The 21,930-nt window shown below is 44.2% G+C and overlaps 1 protein-coding gene across 3 annotated transcripts in view; it reads left to right on the plus strand.

Annotated features, from left to right (window-relative positions):
- LOC108717215 (adhesion G protein-coupled receptor F5) overlaps positions 1–21,930 on the plus strand; it is a 59,059-nt gene that overhangs the window by 35,804 nt on the left and 1,325 nt on the right. For all 3 annotated transcript variants that reach the window (XM_018264061.2, XM_041563585.1, XM_018264060.2), the window contains exons 11-16: positions 8,154–8,350; positions 11,189–11,368; positions 15,712–17,058; positions 18,167–18,208; positions 19,880–19,930; positions 20,838–20,934. In XM_018264061.2, coding sequence (XP_018119550.1) covers positions 8,154–8,350; positions 11,189–11,368; positions 15,712–17,058; positions 18,167–18,208; positions 19,880–19,930; positions 20,838–20,934 — 1,914 coding nt within the window. The remainder of the gene's footprint in view (positions 1–8,153; positions 8,351–11,188; positions 11,369–15,711; positions 17,059–18,166; positions 18,209–19,879; positions 19,931–20,837; positions 20,935–21,930) is intronic.

A 21,930-nucleotide genomic window follows, 5' to 3' on the forward strand; every position in this document is an offset into this window, starting at 1 on the left:
TTCCTAGGAGATCCCGGAATACATCGTTAACAAACTCCTGGAAGACGGCAGGGGCATTGCAAAGGCCGAAGGGCATAACGAGATATTCATAGTGCCCGTCACGAGTGTTGAATGCCGTCTTCCATTCATCACCCTCACGGATGCGAATGAGATTGTACGCCCCTCGGAGATCCAACTTAGAGAATATCTTCGCCCCCTTCAGCTGGTCGAAGAGCTCTACGATCAAGGGCAGAGGGTACCTGTTTTTGACAGTGATTTTATTCAGGCCCCGGTAGTCTATGCATGGCCGAAGGCCTCCGTCCTTCTTCTCCACAAAGAAGAACCCAGCCCCTGCAGGAGAGGTAGAAGGGCGGATAAACCCCCGCTGGAGATTTTCTTGGATATATTCCTTCATTGCGGAAGTCTCAGCAGGAGAAAGAGGGTAAGTGCGGCCTCTGGGGGGCATGGCTCCTGGCAGGAGTTCGACAGGACAGTCATAAGAGCGATGTGGAGGAAGGAATTCCGCAGACTTCTTACAGAACACATCGGAGAATTCCTTATAACAGGAGGGCAGAGACTTTAACTCGGTTGAGGAGATAGTTACCTTCTTGAGGGGTTTATCAGGAAGGCAATGCTGTAGGCAGAATGGGCTCCAACGAGAAACCTGCCCTGTGGACCAGTCTATGGTGGGATTGTGCAGGCGCAGCCAGGGGAGACCCAAAACAACAGGAACATCGGGACAAGAGATGATAAGAAACGAAAGTCTCTCTTTATGCAGGGTCCCAACCTGCACAAGTAGTTCGCCAGTGGTCATCGTGAGTACAGACTCCAGGGGTTTATCATCTATGGCGAAAATCCTCATGGGAGAAGGCAAAGGAAATAGGGGGATTCCCATGTACTTAGCAAAGAGAGCGTCCATGAAGTTACCCCCGGCTCCGGAATCGAGGAAAGCATTCCCGAAGATGGTCTTATCAGTCAGACGAATCTGGAAGGGAAGGAGAAACCTGTGTGAGTTTCCTTGGGTCTTCCCCTGAGACCAATCTCGAGACTTTTGAGTCGTGCCCCCTACATGAGTTACCACAGACATACCTCGGGGTACAAAACTCTTAGCCTTTGCAGGACAGGCATTAGCGAAGTGGGAATGTCCGCCACAATACATACACAGGCCTGACGTCCGTCTGCGGAGTCTCTCTTGTTCAGTGAGGCGAGTTCTTCCCACTTGCATGGGTTCCTCCTGGAGAGAAATGGATGCTTGGGCAGGCGGGGTGACAGGAGCCTGCAGGAGAGGCCTCTGGAAGCGGGGTGCCAACGTGGGTTGAAACTTCCTGACACGATCTCTCAGGGTTTGATGCTCTCTCAGAAGAGTGTCCACCTTAACAGCCAAGGCGATAAGGTCCTCAACTTGCGTGGGTAATTCCCGGGAGACCAGGTCATCTTTGATGCGGAGGGAGAGACCATTATAAAATGCAGTATGGTATGCGTCGTTGTTCCAACGAGTCTCAGCAGCAAGTGTACGGAATTCAATAGCATATTCCGCTACACTGCGACTCCCTTGGCGGATTTGGAACAGACGGGAAGCAGCGGATGTCACCCGGCCGGGAGCATCGAAAACGATCCGAAATTCTTTGAGGAATGCTTCCGCGTCATCCATCAGTGGGGACTGCTTCTCCCAGTGTGGAGATGCCCACTCGAGAGCTTTCCCTGCCAGACGAGTAATCACAAACCCCAACTTGGCACGTTCAGAGTCAAATTCAGTGGGGTGTAGGGCAAATCGAATCTGGCACTGATTCACGAATCCTCGACAGGCTTGAGGATCGCCATCGTAGAGAGGCGGAGCAGGAATATGTGGACCAGAGGTGGGGGGCTGGGTAGCCTTGGCAGCAGCCGCTTGCGGAGGAGGTGCCGGCAGGGGGGTCGCTGGTGTCAACAAGGAGAGCTTTTCCAAGATCGCCTCCAGCGTGTGTCCCACGTAATTCTGCCGGGCTTCATACGCCTCCATGCGGGAATGTAGGCCCCGAAAGGCCCTGCCGAAATCTGGCTGAGCTTCCTCAGAGGAATCCATGGCCCGAAAATAATGTCAGGGAACCGGGAGTTCCCTCTGGGGAGTTGTCCGGATATAGGAGGAAGCCCCTCAGGAGGGATCAGGATCGTGGTATCCAGGGATTCAGCAGAAGGGGTAATCAAGTTCAGGCAACAGGTCAAAAGGCAGGCAGAATATAAACAGAGTCCAAAGTCCAGGCAGGGGGTCAACAACAAGAGATCAATCAATAGAATACTCAGGGAAAACAGCAACAGGGAACCCAGGAATCAAATCAGGAACAAGATCCTATTTTCGGGCGCCATCTTGGCGTCTCGGGCGTCCTTTTAAAGGGGTTTTTTGGCGCCCTTGCGTCGGCGTCAGCACGTCTGCGACCGACGCGCTGCGCCTGCGTCCGTCGCACCGTTGTGACGTCTTCGCGCCTGCGCACTTGCGCGCAGGCGTCTCTGCGCCGGCGCCGCTACCCACGTGGCGGCCATGGGCGCCGCCATTTTGGGAGCGGCGTCAGAGGAAGTAGTTGCGCCGCCCGGAGCTCCTGGTCCTGCTCCGGGCGGCGATCGTGACACTGGCATTGCTTGCTACAGCCAAGTTTATCATCTACAAGGACTCCAAGGTCCTTTTCCATAATGGATTTGCCTAGTGCAGTCCCATTAAGGGTATAAGTGGATATTTTTACATCCCAACATTGAATCTCATTTGCCACTTAGCTGCCCAGATTGCCAGTTTGTCAAGATCCTGTTGCAAGTGCCACATCCTGGATGGAATTAATTGGGCTGGATAGTTTTGTGTCATCTGCAAACACTGATACATTACTTACAACACCCTCCCCTAAGTCATTAATGAACAAGTTAAATAAAAGTGGACCCAATACTGAGCCCTGAGGGACCCCACTAAGAACCTTACTCCAAGTAGAGAATGTCCCATTAACAACCACCCTCTGTACCTGATCCTGTAGCCAGTTTCCTATCCATGTGCAAATTACTTCATTAAGCCCAAACAGACCTATCAAATGGTATCAAATGGTATCAAATGCTTTGTCAAAATCCAAATAGATCACATCTACTGCCCCCCCCACTGTCCAGAATCTTACTTACCTCATCATAAAAAGCAATCAAATTAGTCTGACATGACCTATCCTTCATAAAGCCTTACTGATTGCTGCTCATAATGCCATTCACTAGGACAACATTTTGAATGTGATCCCTTAACAAGCCTTCAAATAATTTGCCCACCACAGATGTCAAACTTAGTGGCCTATAATTGCCAGGCTGAGATCCCTTTTTAAATATTGGAATGCCATTAGCTTTTCTCTACTTTACTCTAGGTCTGCTTGGGAGACACAGGGACAGTGGGTATAGCTGGTAGGTACCACTAGGAGGCAGGACACAACAAAAGAAGAACTAGCTCCTCGAACTAGAAGAGGATGTATTCTCTTTTACTGATCAGTTAAACTGACACCAGGAGATGCTCAGGAATTCCACAATGAGCAGAAGTTTCCTGTCCGGCTGTCAAGAACACTTACCCTGATGGTCTAGTGGTGCGGCGGGGACACCCGCCGCGCTGCTCCTCTTGCCGGCTTCCTCCCTAGCCGTGCGCATTATCGCTATTTAGAGGCGCAGGCGTGCTGACGTCTGATGGTTGCCAGTGATAGGTTTTGTTCCTGGTGCCTTGTACTTTGTGCTGTTAAGCTTCTATTCTGTTTGATTCCTGTGTTTGACCCTGCCTGGCTGTTTTACTACTCTGCAGGCCCAGATTTAGGGAAAGGCCCCCTAGGCCCGGGCCTAGGGCGGCAAGATGTTAGGGGCGGCAAGAAGGCGCCTCCTAACATCTTGTGTAAGTCGGCTGCTCCTGATAGATCCGGCTGGCTTTAGGACCGCTCCTCCTGCCTATCTCCCGCTGTGGCTCCGCCCCCTCCCACTCATCTCTGTGCTCGGGCTGCTGCCTCTGCTGTGCTGCGTGTGTCCCAGCTGATCTGTTCCTTAGCTGCTATGTACAATTAACATTTCCCCTGCAGATCTGCTGTATATCGGCCATGTAGAGAAATATGTCATAGTCAACTTGCAGATTTGCTGGAGGTGCAGAATCACAAGTGATCTAAACCTGTTACAGATGTTTTTATGGCCCTTTCCTGCTTCCTACAAAATGAAAACCATTTCAGTTCTATTACACAATTAGTCTATTTTTAATATAGAACTTTTTATGCTTTAAGTTACTGCTACGATAATCAAGATGAAATAAATATTTATAAACAAACTAATAATATGAATTTAATGCTATAAATTAATGGCTACATATGAAATTTGATAAATGAATTTTGTACATGATTTTATATATATTGTGTGATGAAATTAAAAACCTCAATTAATTTAAATCCATTTAATTAATTAATGATTATTATATTTCATTAAGAAGATATTTACAAGAGTGCGACATAAGGGACCTTTTTCGTTTCAACCTATTACAGAATTAGGTTTCCTTCCTTACACTTTTCCTTTGGTTACAAAATGTGATTGACTTGCATCTTAGCTGCAGAGTTCAGCAGAACATACCGGTATTGGTTTTCTGTTATCTGACATTCAGACTTGTGCAGCAGCAGATACGGCCAGAAACTGCTTCTTATAAGAACAGCTGCGCTGCAGTACCAAGTGCAACATCAGACACAGTTTGTTCTATTTGTAAATTATCTTTTCAACTGGAAATAGGGTACTCTGAGAATTACTCATGTATAATAAGAGATAATGTACCCCCTACTGTAAATGATAAGGATATTAGAAGTCACTGAGGGGTTGTTCTGTGACCATATAAAGGCACAAGGCTGCAGGCTGAGTTATACAGGGAACTCTGAGTATCACTCATGTATTATAATGGATAATGTACCCCCTACTGTAAATGATAAGGATATTAGAGGTCACTGAGGGGTTGTTCTGTGACCATATAAAGGCACAAGGCTGCAGGCTGAGTTATACAGGGAACTCTGAGTATCACTCATGTATTATAAGGGACAATGTACCCCCTACTGTAAATGATAAGGATATTAGAAGTCACTGAGGAGTTGTTCTGTGACCATATAAAGGCACAAGGCTGCAGGCTGAGTTATACAGGGATCTCTGAGTATTACTCATGTATTATAAGGGATAATGTACCCCTTACTGTAAATGATAAGGATATTAGAAGTCACTGAGGGGTTCTGTGACCATATAAAGGCACAAGGCTGCAGGCTGAGTTATACAGGGAACTCTGAGTATCACTCATGTATTATAAGGGATAATGTACCCCCTACTGTAAACGATAAGGATACTGGAAGTCACTGAGGGGTTGTTCTGTGACCATATAAAGGCACAAGGCTGCAGGCTGAGTTATACAGGGAACTCTGAGTATCACTCATGTATTATAAGGGATAATGTCTGCTGAGAAATAGGAACTAAAAAGATTATGTTGCTGCCAAGATTTGACTTTTTTATTTTATCATAAATATTTAACTGATGCTGCAGCTGCCCACTGGAGCACAATTGACAAACTTATCAAAACAAGGGACACAACTCTCTCTGCATCTATGTATAAAAAGGTGTCTATATATAGAGAATATATATAGATATATCTCAAACAAGCCTAACTGCTAGTTGATCCATCTGATCCACTTTTGCATAAATGTCCTGATTGGAAAAAGATTCACATCCAGAAAATGCGCACGGGGGGGGGGGGGGCGGCACAGTAGCTGGGCCTAGGGGGGCAAGGAGGGTAAATCCGGCCCTGCTACTCTGATCTCTGGAACCTGACCCTTGCCTGTTATTTGACTCCGATTCTGCCTCATCCCATCTGATTGATCTCCCAGTTTTGACCCTTGCCTGCCTGACCTCGCTTTGAACGCTGCCTGCCCAGACCCGGCCTGAATTGTTTACGCTGACTTTCTGCCTGCCTCGACCCGGCCTGATCTGACTACTCTATTCCCTCACGCCTTGTACTACGACCTTCTGTCCAAAGACTTTGCTCTACAGTCGTGCCCCTCTGCCTATCCAGAACTCTCATCTTGCACCTCTCGTTTAAGTCCAGGTGGCATCCAAGTAAGCCGAGGACTCCTCCCGAGGCCCAAAGGTGGTCACACTACTGGTGAAGCACGAGCCGAGACCAGGGTGCCTGGTGTTTGTTCTGGTGTTGGGTGCCGACCGTTACACCGGCATCCCCAGCGGGGGAACCTGTCTCTGGAGTCTATCCAGTGCTGCATGCACAGACCAAACACCCCGACTAACATCTCCATTTCCGCCTATAGGAGGAGAGGGGGGTGCCGGAAGATGAGGGAGAGCTGCTAACTTATCAGGTGAGTAATTCTACACTCCCCTGCTCTCCCCAGTATATTCCCCTCCTCCCTGGGACGGGAGGTTCACATAGGTTTTCTTCTCTCTGCCTTTTTAAGCAGCCATGCTTGCTAGGGGACCGGACTGACAACACAGTTCTAACTTGGCAGGCAAAAACTGCATTATTGTGCTGCCTTTTGAATTGGGCGCCTTTTTTTCAGTCATTTGCGCACGCAAACACAAGCGTGTCTTCCTGTGATCCCATCACCCGGTGTGCGCCCTACTCTGTAAGGGGGTTACTGGTGGGACTCTGGAGGGGAAAGCACACATATTTTTCACACCAACTCACTAGTGCGCCTAAAAGGGGTTAGCTGGTGCTGCTATACCAGCAGTCACCCTTAATTTTCAGTGACTCCTGCTGCTACCACAACGCAGGTTAGTGCAGATACTCCTGCTTCCACCCATCAAAGGCTAGTGCTTAGCTTAGTGCATACCAGCTAGGGGGTTTTTCCCTACTGTGCACAGGCCGGCCTCAGCCTCTTGTTGTCACAGTAATACCCTTCAACTCACTATGTCTGAAGGGAACAGCCTTTTTTCCAGGGGAGCATCTTCAGTAAAGTCCCTAGCCTGTGCCAAATGCCGTGAATGGCTGCCATCAGGGCACAAAGACCCTCTATGCGTAAAGTGTAAGCCACTGGAGCAAGCTACATAACCCCCAGATCCTACTCCACCCCTGGTGAACCAGGCTACTCGGGAGAACCATCAGCTCCTAACACAACCTTCCATTCAGAGACATCCCAGAGTGGGCATCACAACTAGCCAAAGGGATCTCGAAGTTGGCGCACTCATTAGACAAGCTCCTCTTCCGCCTAGATAACCCTAAGGCAACGGCTTCCAAACCCCCATCTCCATCTGAGAAGGAGTGATACCCCTTCCAGACACCCCTTCCACCAGATTTTGGAGATGACTGTGATTGCTCTGAGGGTGAGCTATCCTATACCTCAGATCTTGAAGAGGAAGAGTCACCTAAACTCTCTTCAGAGAGTGGATTCTGTCATAATTTTTATGCTGTCGTTTTTATTTCTAAATTACACTGTTAACACTACAAATAATTCACTCTACAATACACTCACTTTGGCAGATAGGTGCTCCAAACTGCAGTGGTTACTTACTTACTTACTCTCTTTTTGGGGACAGCTTTGGTATGTTGCCACTGTCCCTGTGTCCCCCAAGCAGACCTAGAGAAAAGGAGATTTTGTGTACTCACCATTAAATCTTTCTCTTCAGTCGCTTGGGAGACACAGGGCTTCCCTTCCTGGATTGAGGCCTTCGCTTCCGTCAGACATGATATGGTGTTGTTTATAGTTATTGATTTGTTCCATACAGTTCGATTAGAGCTCAAGTTTTACTAGTTCCTGTTGACTTTGGTACAAACTGAGCTAGGCTCCGCCTGCTGGGGGTGTACCAGCTATACCCACTTTCCCTGTGTCCCCCAAGCGACGAAAGTGATTTAACGATGAGTACACAAAATCTCCTTTTCTCCAGCTTTTCTCCAGCTTTTCTCAAACTTCACATTTTGCTAAAAATGTAAAATAACGTCTGACGAAGTTGCAGGAAGTATGGCAAATTTTCACAAAGCGAAAATTCGCCCTTTAGTAAATTTTCCCTATAGAGAGAAATAGATGGCTGTAGTACAGGCATAGAAGGGCATATGGTTGTGGGAGTAGGAAGGGCAGCAGGTTCCATGGCTGGGAGTTGTACTGGTGCCCTTCTGGCTCAGTTCAGTGCCAAGACTAAATAACATCCTTCCCTGCAACCCCTGACTCTTGTTTGTTGCATTACAGGAACTGGTAATTCAAAGTGCAAGGCTTTAGAGACATATGTTCCCGAGTCTCCCAGTGGTGTGACTCTTCTCATTCCGTGTCAGAATAAAGATCCCACACTAACAGGGAATATAACCTACTCTTGCAATAATGGAGATTGGACGAGCCAAGAAAACTGTACTTCTGTTGTTGTCTTCAACCAGTTCCTGGAAGTTCAGGTAACTTGTTCTTGCTGGGTTACTATTTTCAGTTATTTTCAGCTAATGTCATCAATACAAACTTCTTGCCATATGTTTTTTCCTGCTAGCAGTTTAATTAGGTACCATTACAGCAGTACAGAGCTTTTCATCTACACATGGACACATTCATCCATTGGACCCATCACCAAATCACTGGATCTTGTTACTGTCTCAAAATTCCCCATTCAGAGGGGCTGATTTGTTATGGGTGTTGGAAGGGTTAATATCAGTATCCTCTTTGCAAGCCAGATAGTGTTGCAGGCCAAAGTTCAGGTGGCTGTTCTGGAGTGGCAAGTTGATATTTACAGAAGAAGCTTCATTCTGTCCCCCTAGGTATGTTTAAAACGAAATATATGTCTAACTGTAGGAGAGCTAGGAACAAAGCAGGATCCCGCACACCCAACAGATGACAACAATATGCCTGGTGCTCAATGGAAGAGGAAGAGGTTAGAGATGTCGCGAACTGTTCGCCGGCGAACTTGTTCGCGCGAACATCGGGTGTTCGCGCTCGCCGGAAGTTCGCGAACGTCGCGCGACGTTCGCCATTTTGGGTTCGCCATTGTTGGCGCTTTTTTTTGCCCTCTCACCCCAGACCAGCAGGTACATGGCAGCCAATCAGGAAGCTCTCCCCTGGACCACTCCCCTTCCCTATAAAAACCGAAGCCCTGCAGCGTTTTTTCACTCTGCCTGTGTGTGCTGAAGAGATAGTGTAGGGAGAGAGCTGCTGCCTGTTAGTGATTTCAGGGACAGTTGAAAGTTTGCTGGCTAGTAATCGTTTTGATACTGCTCTGTTATTGGAGGGACAGAAGTCTGCAGGGGTTTGAGGGACATTTAAGCTTAGGTAGCTTTGCTGGCTAGTAATCTACCTTCTACTGCAGTGCTCTGTATGTAGCTGCAGTGGGCAGCTGTCCTGCTTCTGATCTCATCTGCTGACTGCTGCAATAACAGTAGTCCTTGTAAGGACTGCTTTTATTTATTTTTTTGTTGTTTTACTACTACTACTACTACTACTACTATAAGAGCCCAGTGCTATTAGTCTAGCAGTGTTGGGGAGTGGGACTGGTGTGCTAATCTGCTGCTCCTAGTAGTTCAGCAGCACCAACTTTAATTTTTTTTTTTTAATATTCATTTTTTTTTATTTTACTTTTTTTATTTTACTACCGCTGTAGTAGTGTATAAGTTGACCTTTTAGGCATTATTTGCCCTGTAGGCATTATTTGCACACTGTTTTCTTCAACCCGCCATCGAGCTGTGTGACCTTGTTCACATTCTGTCTAAATATCCATAATATTACCGTCTCCAGAAAAAACACCGGAGTCACTTTTTTCAAGCAGCCATAATATATTTTACGTAATCCGTATCCACCGCTGTAGTAGTGTATACGTTGGCCTTGTAGGCATTATTTGCACACTGTTTTCTTCAACCCGCCATCGAGCTGTGTGACCTTGTTCACATTCTGTCTAAATATCCATAATATTACCGTCTCCAGAAAAAACACCGGAGTCACTTTTTTCAAGCAGCATTCATATATTTTACGTAATCCGTATCCACCGCTGTAGTAGTGTATACGTTGACCTTGTAGGCATTGTTTGCCCAGTTTTTTTGGCCACAGCCACTGAAGCACAGAGGCCAGAAAAAATATGCCATATAAATGCTGAAAATAGTCATTTTTTGCCATACGTTGACTCAACGTATATGGCAAAAAATGACTATTTTCAGCATTTATGTGGCATATTTTTTCTGGCAACTGTGCTTCAGTGGCTGCAACCAAAAAAACTGGGCAAACAATGTCTACAAGGTCAACGTATGGCGAAAAATTACTATTTTCAGCATTTATATGGCATATTTTTTCTGGCAACTGTGCTTCAGTGGCTGCGTCCAAAAAAACTGGGCAAACAATGTCTACAAGGTCAACGTATGGCGAAAAATGACTATTTTCAGCATTTATATGGCATATTTTTTCTGGCAACTGTGCTTCAGTGGCTGCGTCCAAAAAAACTGGGCAAACAATGCCTACAAGGTCAACGTATGGCAGTTGTTTAAAGAGAACAGTAGATTACTAGCCAGCAAAGCTACCTAAGCTAAAATGTCCCTCAAATCCCTGCAGACTTCTGTCCCTCCAATACAGAGCAGTATCAAGCAGATTACTAGCCAGCAAACTTACTATCATCTGTCCCTGAAATCACTAACAGCTCTCCCCCTACACTATCTCTTCCAAGCACACACAGGCAGATTTTTCAGATACATTTTTGCCCTTGATCCCCCTCTGGCATGCCACTGTCCAGGTCGTTGCACCCTTTAAACAACTTTAAAATCATTTTTCTGGCCAGAAATGTCTTTTCTAGATGTTAAAGTTCGCCTTCCCATTGAAGTCTATGGGGTTCGCGAACCGTTCGCGAACCGCTCGCATTTTTGCGCAAGTTCGCGAATATGTTCGCGAACTTTTTTTCCGACGTTCGCTACATCCCTAGAAGAGGTGCTCAATCTTCAAAAATTTATTTCTGTAACTGTAAGAGAGTACATTGTGGTACCTTCAGCAGTGAGAAAAAAAAGCTCCTAAATGAACTGCCCATAGATTGTGCACCAAAGAGCTGACACATTTTACTTACTCTCTGTTGCCTACAGTGTCATGGGGGGCTTCTTTTTGTGTATTTCTTCTGGGGATAAATCACAGGGGCAGAGCTGAGCTCCACCTAGAGGCAGTGTGAAAAGACAGGTGTGTTCTGCAACTCAGAGGAGGAATGGAATTCTAGATCTCAATAGGTAGGTTGTCATAGTCAACTGGAATCAATTATATTTCTCAATGCTTCATTCCAGAACTTGGCAAATGCACCAAAACCTGAGAAGCTGATGCCTGCGTTCATTGAAAGCCTTTCCAATAATTCTGTAACTAACAAAGAAACCATTTCAAGCTCAGCAAGCAACATCAACATGATTGTGGACATACTGACTGTTGTTTCAGATAACAGTAAAAATGTGCAGCCAGAAACCATGGACGTAAGTAATAACATATTGACTAAATACCTACCAACGTGAAAATGAAAAATCAAGACATTTGAGTTCACACCCTTGACACAGCACTCAGTTATGCCTGGCTTAATTTGAGGTTCGCACTCCTTTAATATGAATGTGCCAGTACAAAGTAGTAGGGTATAAATGCTACAGCTTATGGTTTGGGGTTCTGTACCAGCCCAAGGCAACCCTAGCCCTTTTAAATTGATTTAGAGGACTCCATAATATCTAGGCAATTGCTTGGTATCTGAATGACAGACATTTAAGGAGCACTCCAAATAACAGCCATGTGCTGATCACTTCTTATTGCTTGCATAAGCAGCACTTCACTGGGAAAGAGGTGCAACGCTATTTTCATTCCCCTTTTATATCGACTACAAAGTGCTCTCATCTTTGCTGCATATTAGTGGGCTGCCAGTCGAGGCCTTAGATCCCAACATAAGGGTAGATTTATCAACGAGTGAAGTTAGAGATCTCCGCAGAGTGAAATACCACCTCTCTCCATTCATTTCTATGGGATAAAAGGTAATAGTGAAATTTCACCATTTTATAAATACGCCTTTAAAAATCCCATAGAAATGAATGGAGAGAGGCAGTATTTCACTCTTCGACCTGTGGAGATCTCTAACTTCACTCTTTGATTAATCTACCCCTTAGTCTTACATAGCTCATGAGGAAAAAAAACCCAACAAAGCCTTAGGGGTATATTTATCAAAGCGTGATGTTAGAGATGGCTAAAGTTTGCTAGAGTGAAATTCCGCCACTCTCTATTTATTTCTATGGGATTTTCAAAAGAATATTTATCAATGGGTGAAAGTGCAAATTCACCCTTTGATAAATACGCCTTTCAAAATCCGATAGAAATGAATGGAGAGTGGCGGAATTTCACTCTAGCGGACTGTGGCCATCTCTAACTTCACTCTTGCGCTCATGGTTGTATGAGATGGATCAAGAGTAAAAGATTAAAGTGTGTTTGCCTGTTGCCACTGCCCACACAACTGTACCCATAGTTAAAACTCAATAGAGACAACCAGACCTACCACTGTAGGTATGAGCTATGAGTGCCTAGTCCTACAGTTTACTACAGGAATCACTTACGTGTGTCATAGGCCAATGAAGATTAATTGATTTTAAGTCTTGTGCAATCCGGGCATTTATAACACCCCATTTTTTTCTGACCAATTTGTTGGATTGGGAGTGTGTCCCTTAAAATCTGTGACCATCAGAATGTCTTTCAAATTCCTGTCCCTCCTATATCCCTCATATATCCCATCATGGATACAGGTGCTTTAAACAAAGCCAATGTTTCATCCATGTTAATCAGAGGCCAATTGGACTTAATATTCTTAGGGGCAAATTTACTAAGCAGCGAAAATTCACCAACGATGGCTTCGCAGGCAGCACAACACTTCGCCAGGTGAAAACTCGCTCAGACAACGCTAATTCACTTACATGTGAAGTTGTGTCCATGGCGCCGAAAGCTGGCGAAGTTGCACTAGTGTTAATTCTGCAAGCAGAGCGAAGTTGCGCTAGCGTTGGCTAATTTGCATACGGCAAATTAAAGTTAAAGTACAATGGACGTATATGTTGCAGCAAATACATTACATTACACAAGCCCAGGAAACCTTAATAAAATAAAATAAAGTTGTTATATTGCCCTACACATGAGCCCAATGTATAGTTTATGTGCCGTATGTTAGGAAATGTAGGGGGGAAGTCGGTTACCCCATTCAATGTTTACGCTCTTTTGCAGCCTATCACCTGAAAAAAATGAAAAGATGCCAGTGTTTTTTGGGAAATTTTTTCAACTAGATTTTTAGGAACTCCTATCTACTCTATTGCACTTCGCCTGGTCTGAGGTGGTGAAGGCAAGTCTGGTGCAAGAGGTAACGTTCAGTAAAATCCGTATCTTAGTAAATTTGCACAGTTACATTCCTTCGCCGGAGAGCAACTTTGCCTGGTGATTGAGTGCGAATGAGCGCCAGCGTCAGTCTCTTTCGCTGGCGAAGTTATGCCTGAGCCCATTAGTAAATCGGTGAAGTACCGAAATGAATTTTCGCCAGCGTTAGTCACTTCGCCCTTTAGTAAATTTGCCCCATACAGAGAGAGTACTGTCTGCAGATGTGAATGTGGTGGTAAAAATCAAAGATGAGGGTCCCTTTGGTTTGGTACTTCTGAGTGTGTTGCATAGTTGGTTTACTAGTAGGTCCTGCGCATAACCTCGATATCGTGGAAACATAGGGTCAGTTTTATTGGGCTATCCAGAACATTGAGTTTGTCATGGAAATCCTTGAGGGCTTCTACATTCCCTGTCCAGATGAGGAACAGATCGTCTATATAGCAAAAGTAAATTGAAATAGACCTACCTTCTAAAGGGATGATGTGTGTTGTTTCAAATTGTAGCATAAGGAGGTCGGCATATGAGGGTGCCAGGGCGCTGCCCATTGCTGTGCCTGAGGATTGCAAGTAAATGGAGTTTTCAAAATGATAAAAGCTACTGGTGAGTGTAAGTTCTAAAAGTCATGACAGGAACTCGCACGTAACTTTATCGTCAGCATTAGTGAGCAGCACTCTCCTGCAGGCCTTGGTCATGGGGAATGACATTGTATATGCTTTTGACATCCATGGTAACGAGGAAACAGTGATATCACCAAGGGCTTGTAATTTTTTAATGACATGGGTGGAGTCCTGTGTGTAAGATGCCATTGCTGCTACATGGCGTTGCAAGTGGTGGTCAACATAGGTAGCAATGGACTGGAATAGTGAGCCGACAGATAATTGGTCTGGCCGGAGGTGCTGATTAATTCGCTAGTGTTTGGCATTTTCGTTACTGCGCAAATTCACTAATGAACGCTGGCGTAGTTTCGCTAGTGTTACATCGCACCCTTACGCCTGGCGAATTTTCGCTAGCGACATAACTACGCAAATTCACTAACGCGCGCAGTGTACTGAACGCTACCTTTTACGCTAGACTTCCTTCGCCACCTCAGACCAGGCGAAGCGCAATACAGTAGATAGGGATTGCTTCAAAAAAAGTCAAAATTTTTTCTAAGTCCCAAAAAACGCTGGCGTGTTTTCTACATTATGGGTGATAGGCTGAAAAAGATCTAAAAATTTTTTGGGGCTCCCCTCCTTCCCAGCTGACTGGGGGCAGCTGGGAAACTGACAATAGGTCTAGCCCAATATTAGATTTCAAAATTAAATATAAAAAAATAGGTTTGCTCTTTTGAGAAATGGATTTCAGTGCAGAATTCTGCTGGAGCAGCCCCAATAACTGAGGCATTTTGAAAGAGAAAAAGGAGGATTTACTTACAGTCACATCTGTTGGAGATTCAGAAAAAAGAAACCTGTCTGCCTCATGAGGGGAGAAAGAGAATTCACGACTAGTATCCACATCAAACAAATGCTGTGTTGCTGTAGCCTCCTTAACTCAGTGTTAACAAGGGGCAAACGTAAAGGGGCAAATTTACTAAAGGGCGAAGTGACTAACGCTGGGGAAAATTCACCAGTGTGACGTCATTTCGGTACTTCGCCAATTTACTAACGAACTTTACTACGAAAGAGACTGCCGCTGGTGCTCATTCGCTCCAGATGAATTTGCGCTCTGGCGAAGAGACGTAACTCCGCAAATTCACCAAGATGCGCATTTTACTGAACGTTACCTCTTGCGCCAGACTTGACTTCGCCAGCTCAGACCAGGTGAAGTGCATTGGAGTGCATAGATCTTCCTCAATCTTCTGTTACTTACATCATATTTTTAGTGGGAAAAGTTTCTAAGTGTCAAAAAACAACTCTATAATGAATGGACGTATATGTTGCAGCAAATGCATTACATTATACAAGTAATGTAATGTATTTGCTGCAACATATACGTCCATTCATCTTTAAATTTCCCACCATATGGAAATTAGCCTGAGCGAAGACCTCTAACAAAGTTGCGCTAGGCATAATTGAACGCTAGCGCATCTTCGCCTTGAAAAATTCGCCAGCGTTCGGCTCTCTGGACGCAACTTTGCATTTTCGTAAATTAGCATTGTCTGAGTGAATTTTCACCTGGCAAAGTGTAGCGATGGGTTAGTAAATTTACCCCATAAGGTGCACACCATAAACAGTTATTTTGTCTGGCTGCCCGAGCTTAGAAACAACATGTGCACTGTTGTACTCCTGACAAAGGTCCCTGTAGGTGACCAAAACGTTGAGCAAAATAAACCTTTGGAAGATTGATTCAGCAAGTCCTGTGAGTGCCGTTCTTCTGCATTGCTCAATGTATATATATATGTGTACTGATCATGCTTGCTTAATTTGTATTTTGCACCTTATCCCCCTAGAAATTTATCACTACAGTAAATACCATTGTGGACAATACACAAGCTTGGACAACTATAAAGGACAAGAGCTCACAACTTCTCCAGTCGGTGGAAAATTTTGCAAGAAGCCTTACAAATGTGACCAGCTTTACAAGTAACCAAACAAACACTAACATTCAGTTAAAAGGGCAAACGTTAAATGCAAGTGAGAGCTACAATGAGACATTCCAGCTGTCCGGATTAAGTGGAGGAGTGTTGTTAGGAGAAGGTTTCCTGAGTGGGAACTCCTGCACTGTTGTCAGCATCGCTTATTCTACTCTGAAAGATATTCTGCCTTCTGCCTTTAACAAGACAATCAATGGCCTCGTTATCTCAACGAAAGTGATTCCAGAAACCAAAAACTCTGATAATTTTAATGTATCATTGACCTTTAGTAATAGCAACACTTCCCTGGCTGATCCTGACTGTGTCTACTGGGATTTCAGTATAAATAGTTGGAATAAGGAAAACTGCTCTGCGTCAGTCATTGGGAACACTACAGTCTGCAGCTGTAATCACCTGACTTCCTTCGCTGTGCTTATGGGTGCACATGATGCAACAATACCATCTAACACAACAGATCCAGCACAAGCAGCCTTAGATATGATTACTTACATTGGCTTGGGGACGTCTCTCGCCTGCCTGTTTATCACTCTGGTCATTGAAGCCATTGTCTGGAGGTCGGTGATTAAGAACAAGACCTCGTACCTCCGCCACGTGTGCCTGGTGAATATTGCCGTGTCACTACTGGTGGGTGACATCTTTTTTATCATTGGAGCATCTTTGGAGAAGACTCCAGACTCCCCGGCCTGTACTGCTGTTGCGTTCCTCAGCTTCTACTTCTACTTGGCGCTCTTCTTTTGGATGCTAACCACCGGGCTCATCCTCTTTTACCGTCTGGTTTACATTTTGCATGACATGAGTAGGAAGATTATGATGATCATAGCATTCTCTGTGGGATATGGCTGCCCTGCTCTTATAGCCATTATCACAGTGGCTTCTACAGCACCGAAACAAGGATTTACCAGTGGAAAATATTGCTGGCTTGACTATAATACAACCAAGAGCTTTCTTGCTTTTGTCGTGCCTGTTCTCACCATTGTGTTTGTCAATTCCATCATTTTGTTTGTGGTTATATACAAGTTACTAAGACCTACCATTGGTGAAAGGCAAAGCAAAGATGAAAAGAAGATCTTAATACAAATTACCAAAAGTCTGGCTGTCCTTATTCCTCTGCTGGGCCTCACTTGGGTTTTTGGCCTTTTAGTCGTGTCTGATCCTACAAATAGGGCGTTCGAGATCATATTCACTATCTTCAACTCATTTCAGGTTTGTGAAATGTGTAAACAGTAGACCCCAATCTATTTCCAATGTTCTCAACTGCATTGCATTGAGACTTCCTTAATTAATATAAAACCTGATTATTATTTTTTTTAACTACAAAAGCAACATGTTGAGTTGAACACACAATAACAGGGTTGGACATAATGACAAAAAGTAGATCATTCACAAACAGACACCATTACTGGCAGTATGTTCTATTGCACTTAAAAGAATGAAACCGGTCTGATATTAGACCCAACCAGTATGGAACCAGCAAATGAAGGATGTAATATCTGCTTCACATAGCTGTTTTCCAAAAAAAGGGATTACTTATCAAACAGTGGGGAAAAACAACACCAGTGATGTTACCCATAGCAACCAATCAGCAATTAGACAGTGACATATAAGTTAGAAAACTACACCAAATATCTGATTGGTTGCTATGAACAACTCCACTCGCCTCCTCTGTTTTAGCATGATAAATATGTCCCATGGAAGGGTCATAAACTTTGTCTAAGCTTTTTTCAGTGGCACCCAAACTCTCGAAAGTAGGCACCCCCAATTAATAATGCATGAGCATTATTTTGTAGTGATCACTCCTATAGCACTAAATGTTGCTGTTATAAAACAAAGCAAGATTATTTGTTGGTGTTATATAACAAGGCAGCAATGAGTCCTAATCACTATATTTTTTATCATTATTTCTCTTTATCCATAAAAAACAAACCCCTACTTGTCCTATTTTGTGTAGACTCTTTATATGATTTTATAAATGTTGATTATTCTTTGCACCTTATGTGGGCCCAGCCACAGTTGCAACCACTTCACCCCTGTTACATCCCTCAGGGAGACTTATCATTAGTGGACTCTATTCTGATAAATGGTGCTTAGTGATGTCATCAGTTATAATTGGCTCTTAGTGATGTCACTGGTGTTGTGTGCTTGCATCACAGAGTGGATACTTTACCCTCCCCTGGGGAGGGGACAGACAATGAGGTGATTTTAAAATTCTGTTAAACACTGTGGGATATGTTAGTACTATATAATGTATGTTTAGAGCTGTATAACGCACCTCTTTTATTCATAAGCAATGTCATTGTTTTTCACTCTCTAGGGATTATTCATTTTGATTTCTACTGTGCTGTTGGACCAAAAGGTAAGTAGGAATCTAGAAATCTCATATATTGTGCCTAATGTGTTCCACACACTACTGATACAGCATGCTGGGGCAGCACATTCCTGACACTCCTACAAGACTATTGTCAGGGTCGGACTGGGTCGGCAGGACACCAGAAAAAAAACTGGTAGGCCCCGGCAACCCAGACCCGATCCTTGCCTGTCTTCCGCCTTCACCCAATCCACTAAGTAGAAGGAGAGTAAGGGGCTGACTGTGGGCTGACTGAGTGGCCGGATAATGGGGGCTCCTGGGGTAAAAGCCACGGTGGGCCTTGGCCATCCCAGTCTGACCCTGCCTATTGTTACCTTATTAATCAATCCTGGCTCTACCATAGGTCCACTCTTCTATGATTTTTCAGTTTCTCATACCATTAGCCCATTAGGACCCATTATGTATTTGTACCCGTGGGCCTGAAACGAAAATTGGAAATCTGTAAAACAAGATGGCAGTCACAAATCGATTGATAGTTGCTTGGTGGTAGAGCAGTGCAAAACACTTACTTTAAGACTTACTTTAAAACTGTAGCAGTTCAGGTTGAGGTCAAATATAGTGGGATTTCTTCCCCCTGTAATCACCACAACACATTGGTTTTCTAAGGCAGAACAAATAATTCACCAAATGGCAAATGTAGTGGTGAAGTGTCTGATAAACTGCCCCTATATCAATTATCTGCCCGTGACAATTAATCTGTTCTTCTGTACTACTTCATTGTAAATCCTCAGACACTGGTTTCCCCGTAGCCAATTTATCCTTTTTCTGTTTTTTTGTTTTTTAAATTCTGATATACTTTATGCTTTTTGGTGCCCTGATTTTGTGCAACAGTCAGTACCTTTTTCCATTCAGTACTTGTGTTTTACTTGTAATATTTACAGTCAGTTTAACTAAATTTCTAAATGTCTTACATTTGAGCTTAACTGCAATGAAAGCCCTGAGATAAATTTGCTTATATAATTATCATGGTGTGGGGCTGCACTGATGCTTCTCTCAGCCAGTGTCGGACTGGCCCGGCGGGACACCGGGAAAAAACCCGGTGGGCCCCGACCCTCGTGGGCCCCCGCCGGGCCAGACCCCCTCTAATAGTATAAAAATGTTTTAAAAGTTTCTGCCGATGCGCATCGCATCACCGCTTGCGCATGCGCTTCAGTGCTTGCGCACCGAGAAGCGCCGCATGCGCATGGCGGCGTTCGAGCGGCGCAGTAGGGGGGCGGGGCGCCCTGGACCAGCAGTCCCGGTGGGCCCCGGTCCCCCCAGTCCGACCCTGCTCTCAGCCAGTATCCCTATGCCCAATTGATTTACTCTAGGCACCTTTTGAGGTTCCTCTAGGGTGGCTTTATTGTCCTGTGTCCAAGAATTAGGGCAAAGCCCTCCAGTGACAATACTGTCTACTCCTGGTGGAACTAGAAGTACATTTTCAAAGCAACTGTGTCTCATTTGGCCATGTCATGGGGGAAATAGAAATAACTGTTTTAGGCAAACGTATCCCTGGATTTTAATCCCCCACTAATGCCCATCAGTTTCACTGTTACTTGTTTCATATGGTTATAAAAATATGGTTATCAGCTCAGAAAGTCTATATGTTGAAAGACTCTTCTTAAGGATGTAAAACTGGATTTTTGGAAATGCAGAGACTTTCTTGTGCTTCATTTGTAGGTAAGGCTCGCAATGAGAAACACATTATCCTGGACGACACAGAAGACAAAGGTGAGCACAGTGATGGCGCATTCAGGTGTTTCACATTCAACCCAAAAATGAAAAATTCAGGAAACGGCAGGTCCTAAACCATTTTGTGTACCATAATCCTTATACATCCACCTTCATTTTGTTTGGACACCAGCTAGTGTCTCTGTTGCCCACACTGAGTACTGATGTTGCCTCATGATGACAGTATGATTATGTTTTTTTTGGCCTGCCAAAGCACAAAATTATCTTCCAGTGGATCCTTATGGTCTAAAATCCCCATCAGCCCCTTTTCTTTTTTCCCTATTGCCCTAAATTATAGAATGGGATGGAATTAAAATGATACACAAGAGCCATGAATATGCTGTAAAATACTTCCTTATAATTAGTGCTTAGTGATGTCATTTGTTTTACAAGATTTACTGAAATGTGTGCATTATAAAAAAATAATTTACCCCCTGTTATAAAATATGAGTAAATTAGAGGTCACCTTGGAGTTCCATGACCATATAAATTCATGAGGCTAATGGTGACTTATAATATCCTTATACTTTATATTTGGTGGTACATTATTCTCTATATAATTTACCACTTAATTAACCTAATGTTATTGAGAGGAGGATCTTGATATCTGACATTGCCACGGACCCACTTCTTCTACCACTGCATATTGGTGATGTGAGGGTCAGAAAAAATGTTCTTGAGCAACCTCAATCCACCCAAACCAGACTCCTTCAGTTCTATATGTAACTCAAACCCGCCAGTGACATCACTGAGGGGAAGGAGCCGTGGTACTGACATTATCAAGGAGGAGGGGGTTGCAGGAGAGAAAATGAGAGACTGGTGAAGGGGCTTTTATTGCATTACCCCCTGATCTAAAATAGTCAGTTTTAGTAAAACAAAATAATAAAATATGTTTTCATTTTCACAGTCGACATCGGCTCTCACGTCCACTAGCCACTCACAGGAGTCACAGCGGAAATTCCCGAAGAGAAAGAGATTCAGAAGAAACCTGTTTCCTACCAAAGGTTAGAAAATATAGATTTATATGTGTATAATAACTGGTAGGAATTTGGTGGCAAGGCAGCAACAGCAAACACAAATGCCAGAAACAGACACTGGGTCAGTCAAGAGACTTATAGTTCAATCCCGAATTTAGCAGAGCTAGACCTATAGAAGCTGCATTCCTGGAAGTGTTTGATATAAAGTTTTGTGGCATATCTGGATGCATTGATGTCACAATACAACAGTGCAGGTGTGATGGTGTAAGCAATGGAACCACTGTAATGATGTCAATGGGTCTTGCCAATCAGTTCACCATGACCCCCTAGAACCCGCTTTATCAGGAGGTCCATAGGACCCACTAGGACAGGTTCCTCAGGAAACCCTTACACTACATGAGAGTCATGAACACTAGTGTGATTAATCCTGGAGTTTTCTACAGGTCCAAACCTTTTGAATGGATGAGATACTGAAGGGATCCACAGAAGAGTCTTGAATGAAGGCTATTTTTCACTTCATATTCCTGTTGGACATCCAGGATCGCAGGAGAAAGTGGTTGGAAGTTGAAGTTATATGAAAGTAGAAGTCACGTACAGGGAAAGGACTGTAAAACTTGCAAAGTGAATTTTCAGAGCTACACCCACAGAAATGGCGTCCCTGGCAGTGTTTTATTTTACATTTTGTGCCATGTCTCACACTGATGCCACAACTTGTTGGTGTGGGAGTGGAAAATGGAATTAAAATTAGACCCTTTGTCAGATGCAATTTTTAAAGACAAGCTGTGGATTGAAAAATTTAATGGAAAGTTGGAATAGTTCAACAGGTGACAGGTTTGCAAAATCACCACTCATATTACTATATTGCCCTAAGAAGGTGGAAGACTGACAATAAAGTCCATGGCTAGGTGGGCCCATGGAATAGAGAAGATTGGCAGTGACTGTATGTGACCACATGGAATGGACTGAGTGGCTTTGGATGAAGCAAAGACTCTCTCTCAGGAGGCAAGAAGGACAACATTCTTC

This window comes from Xenopus laevis, chromosome 5L, assembly GCF_017654675.1.
Source record: "Xenopus laevis strain J_2021 chromosome 5L, Xenopus_laevis_v10.1, whole genome shotgun sequence".
In the NCBI taxonomy this organism is placed as follows: Eukaryota; Metazoa; Chordata; class Amphibia; order Anura; family Pipidae; genus Xenopus; species Xenopus laevis.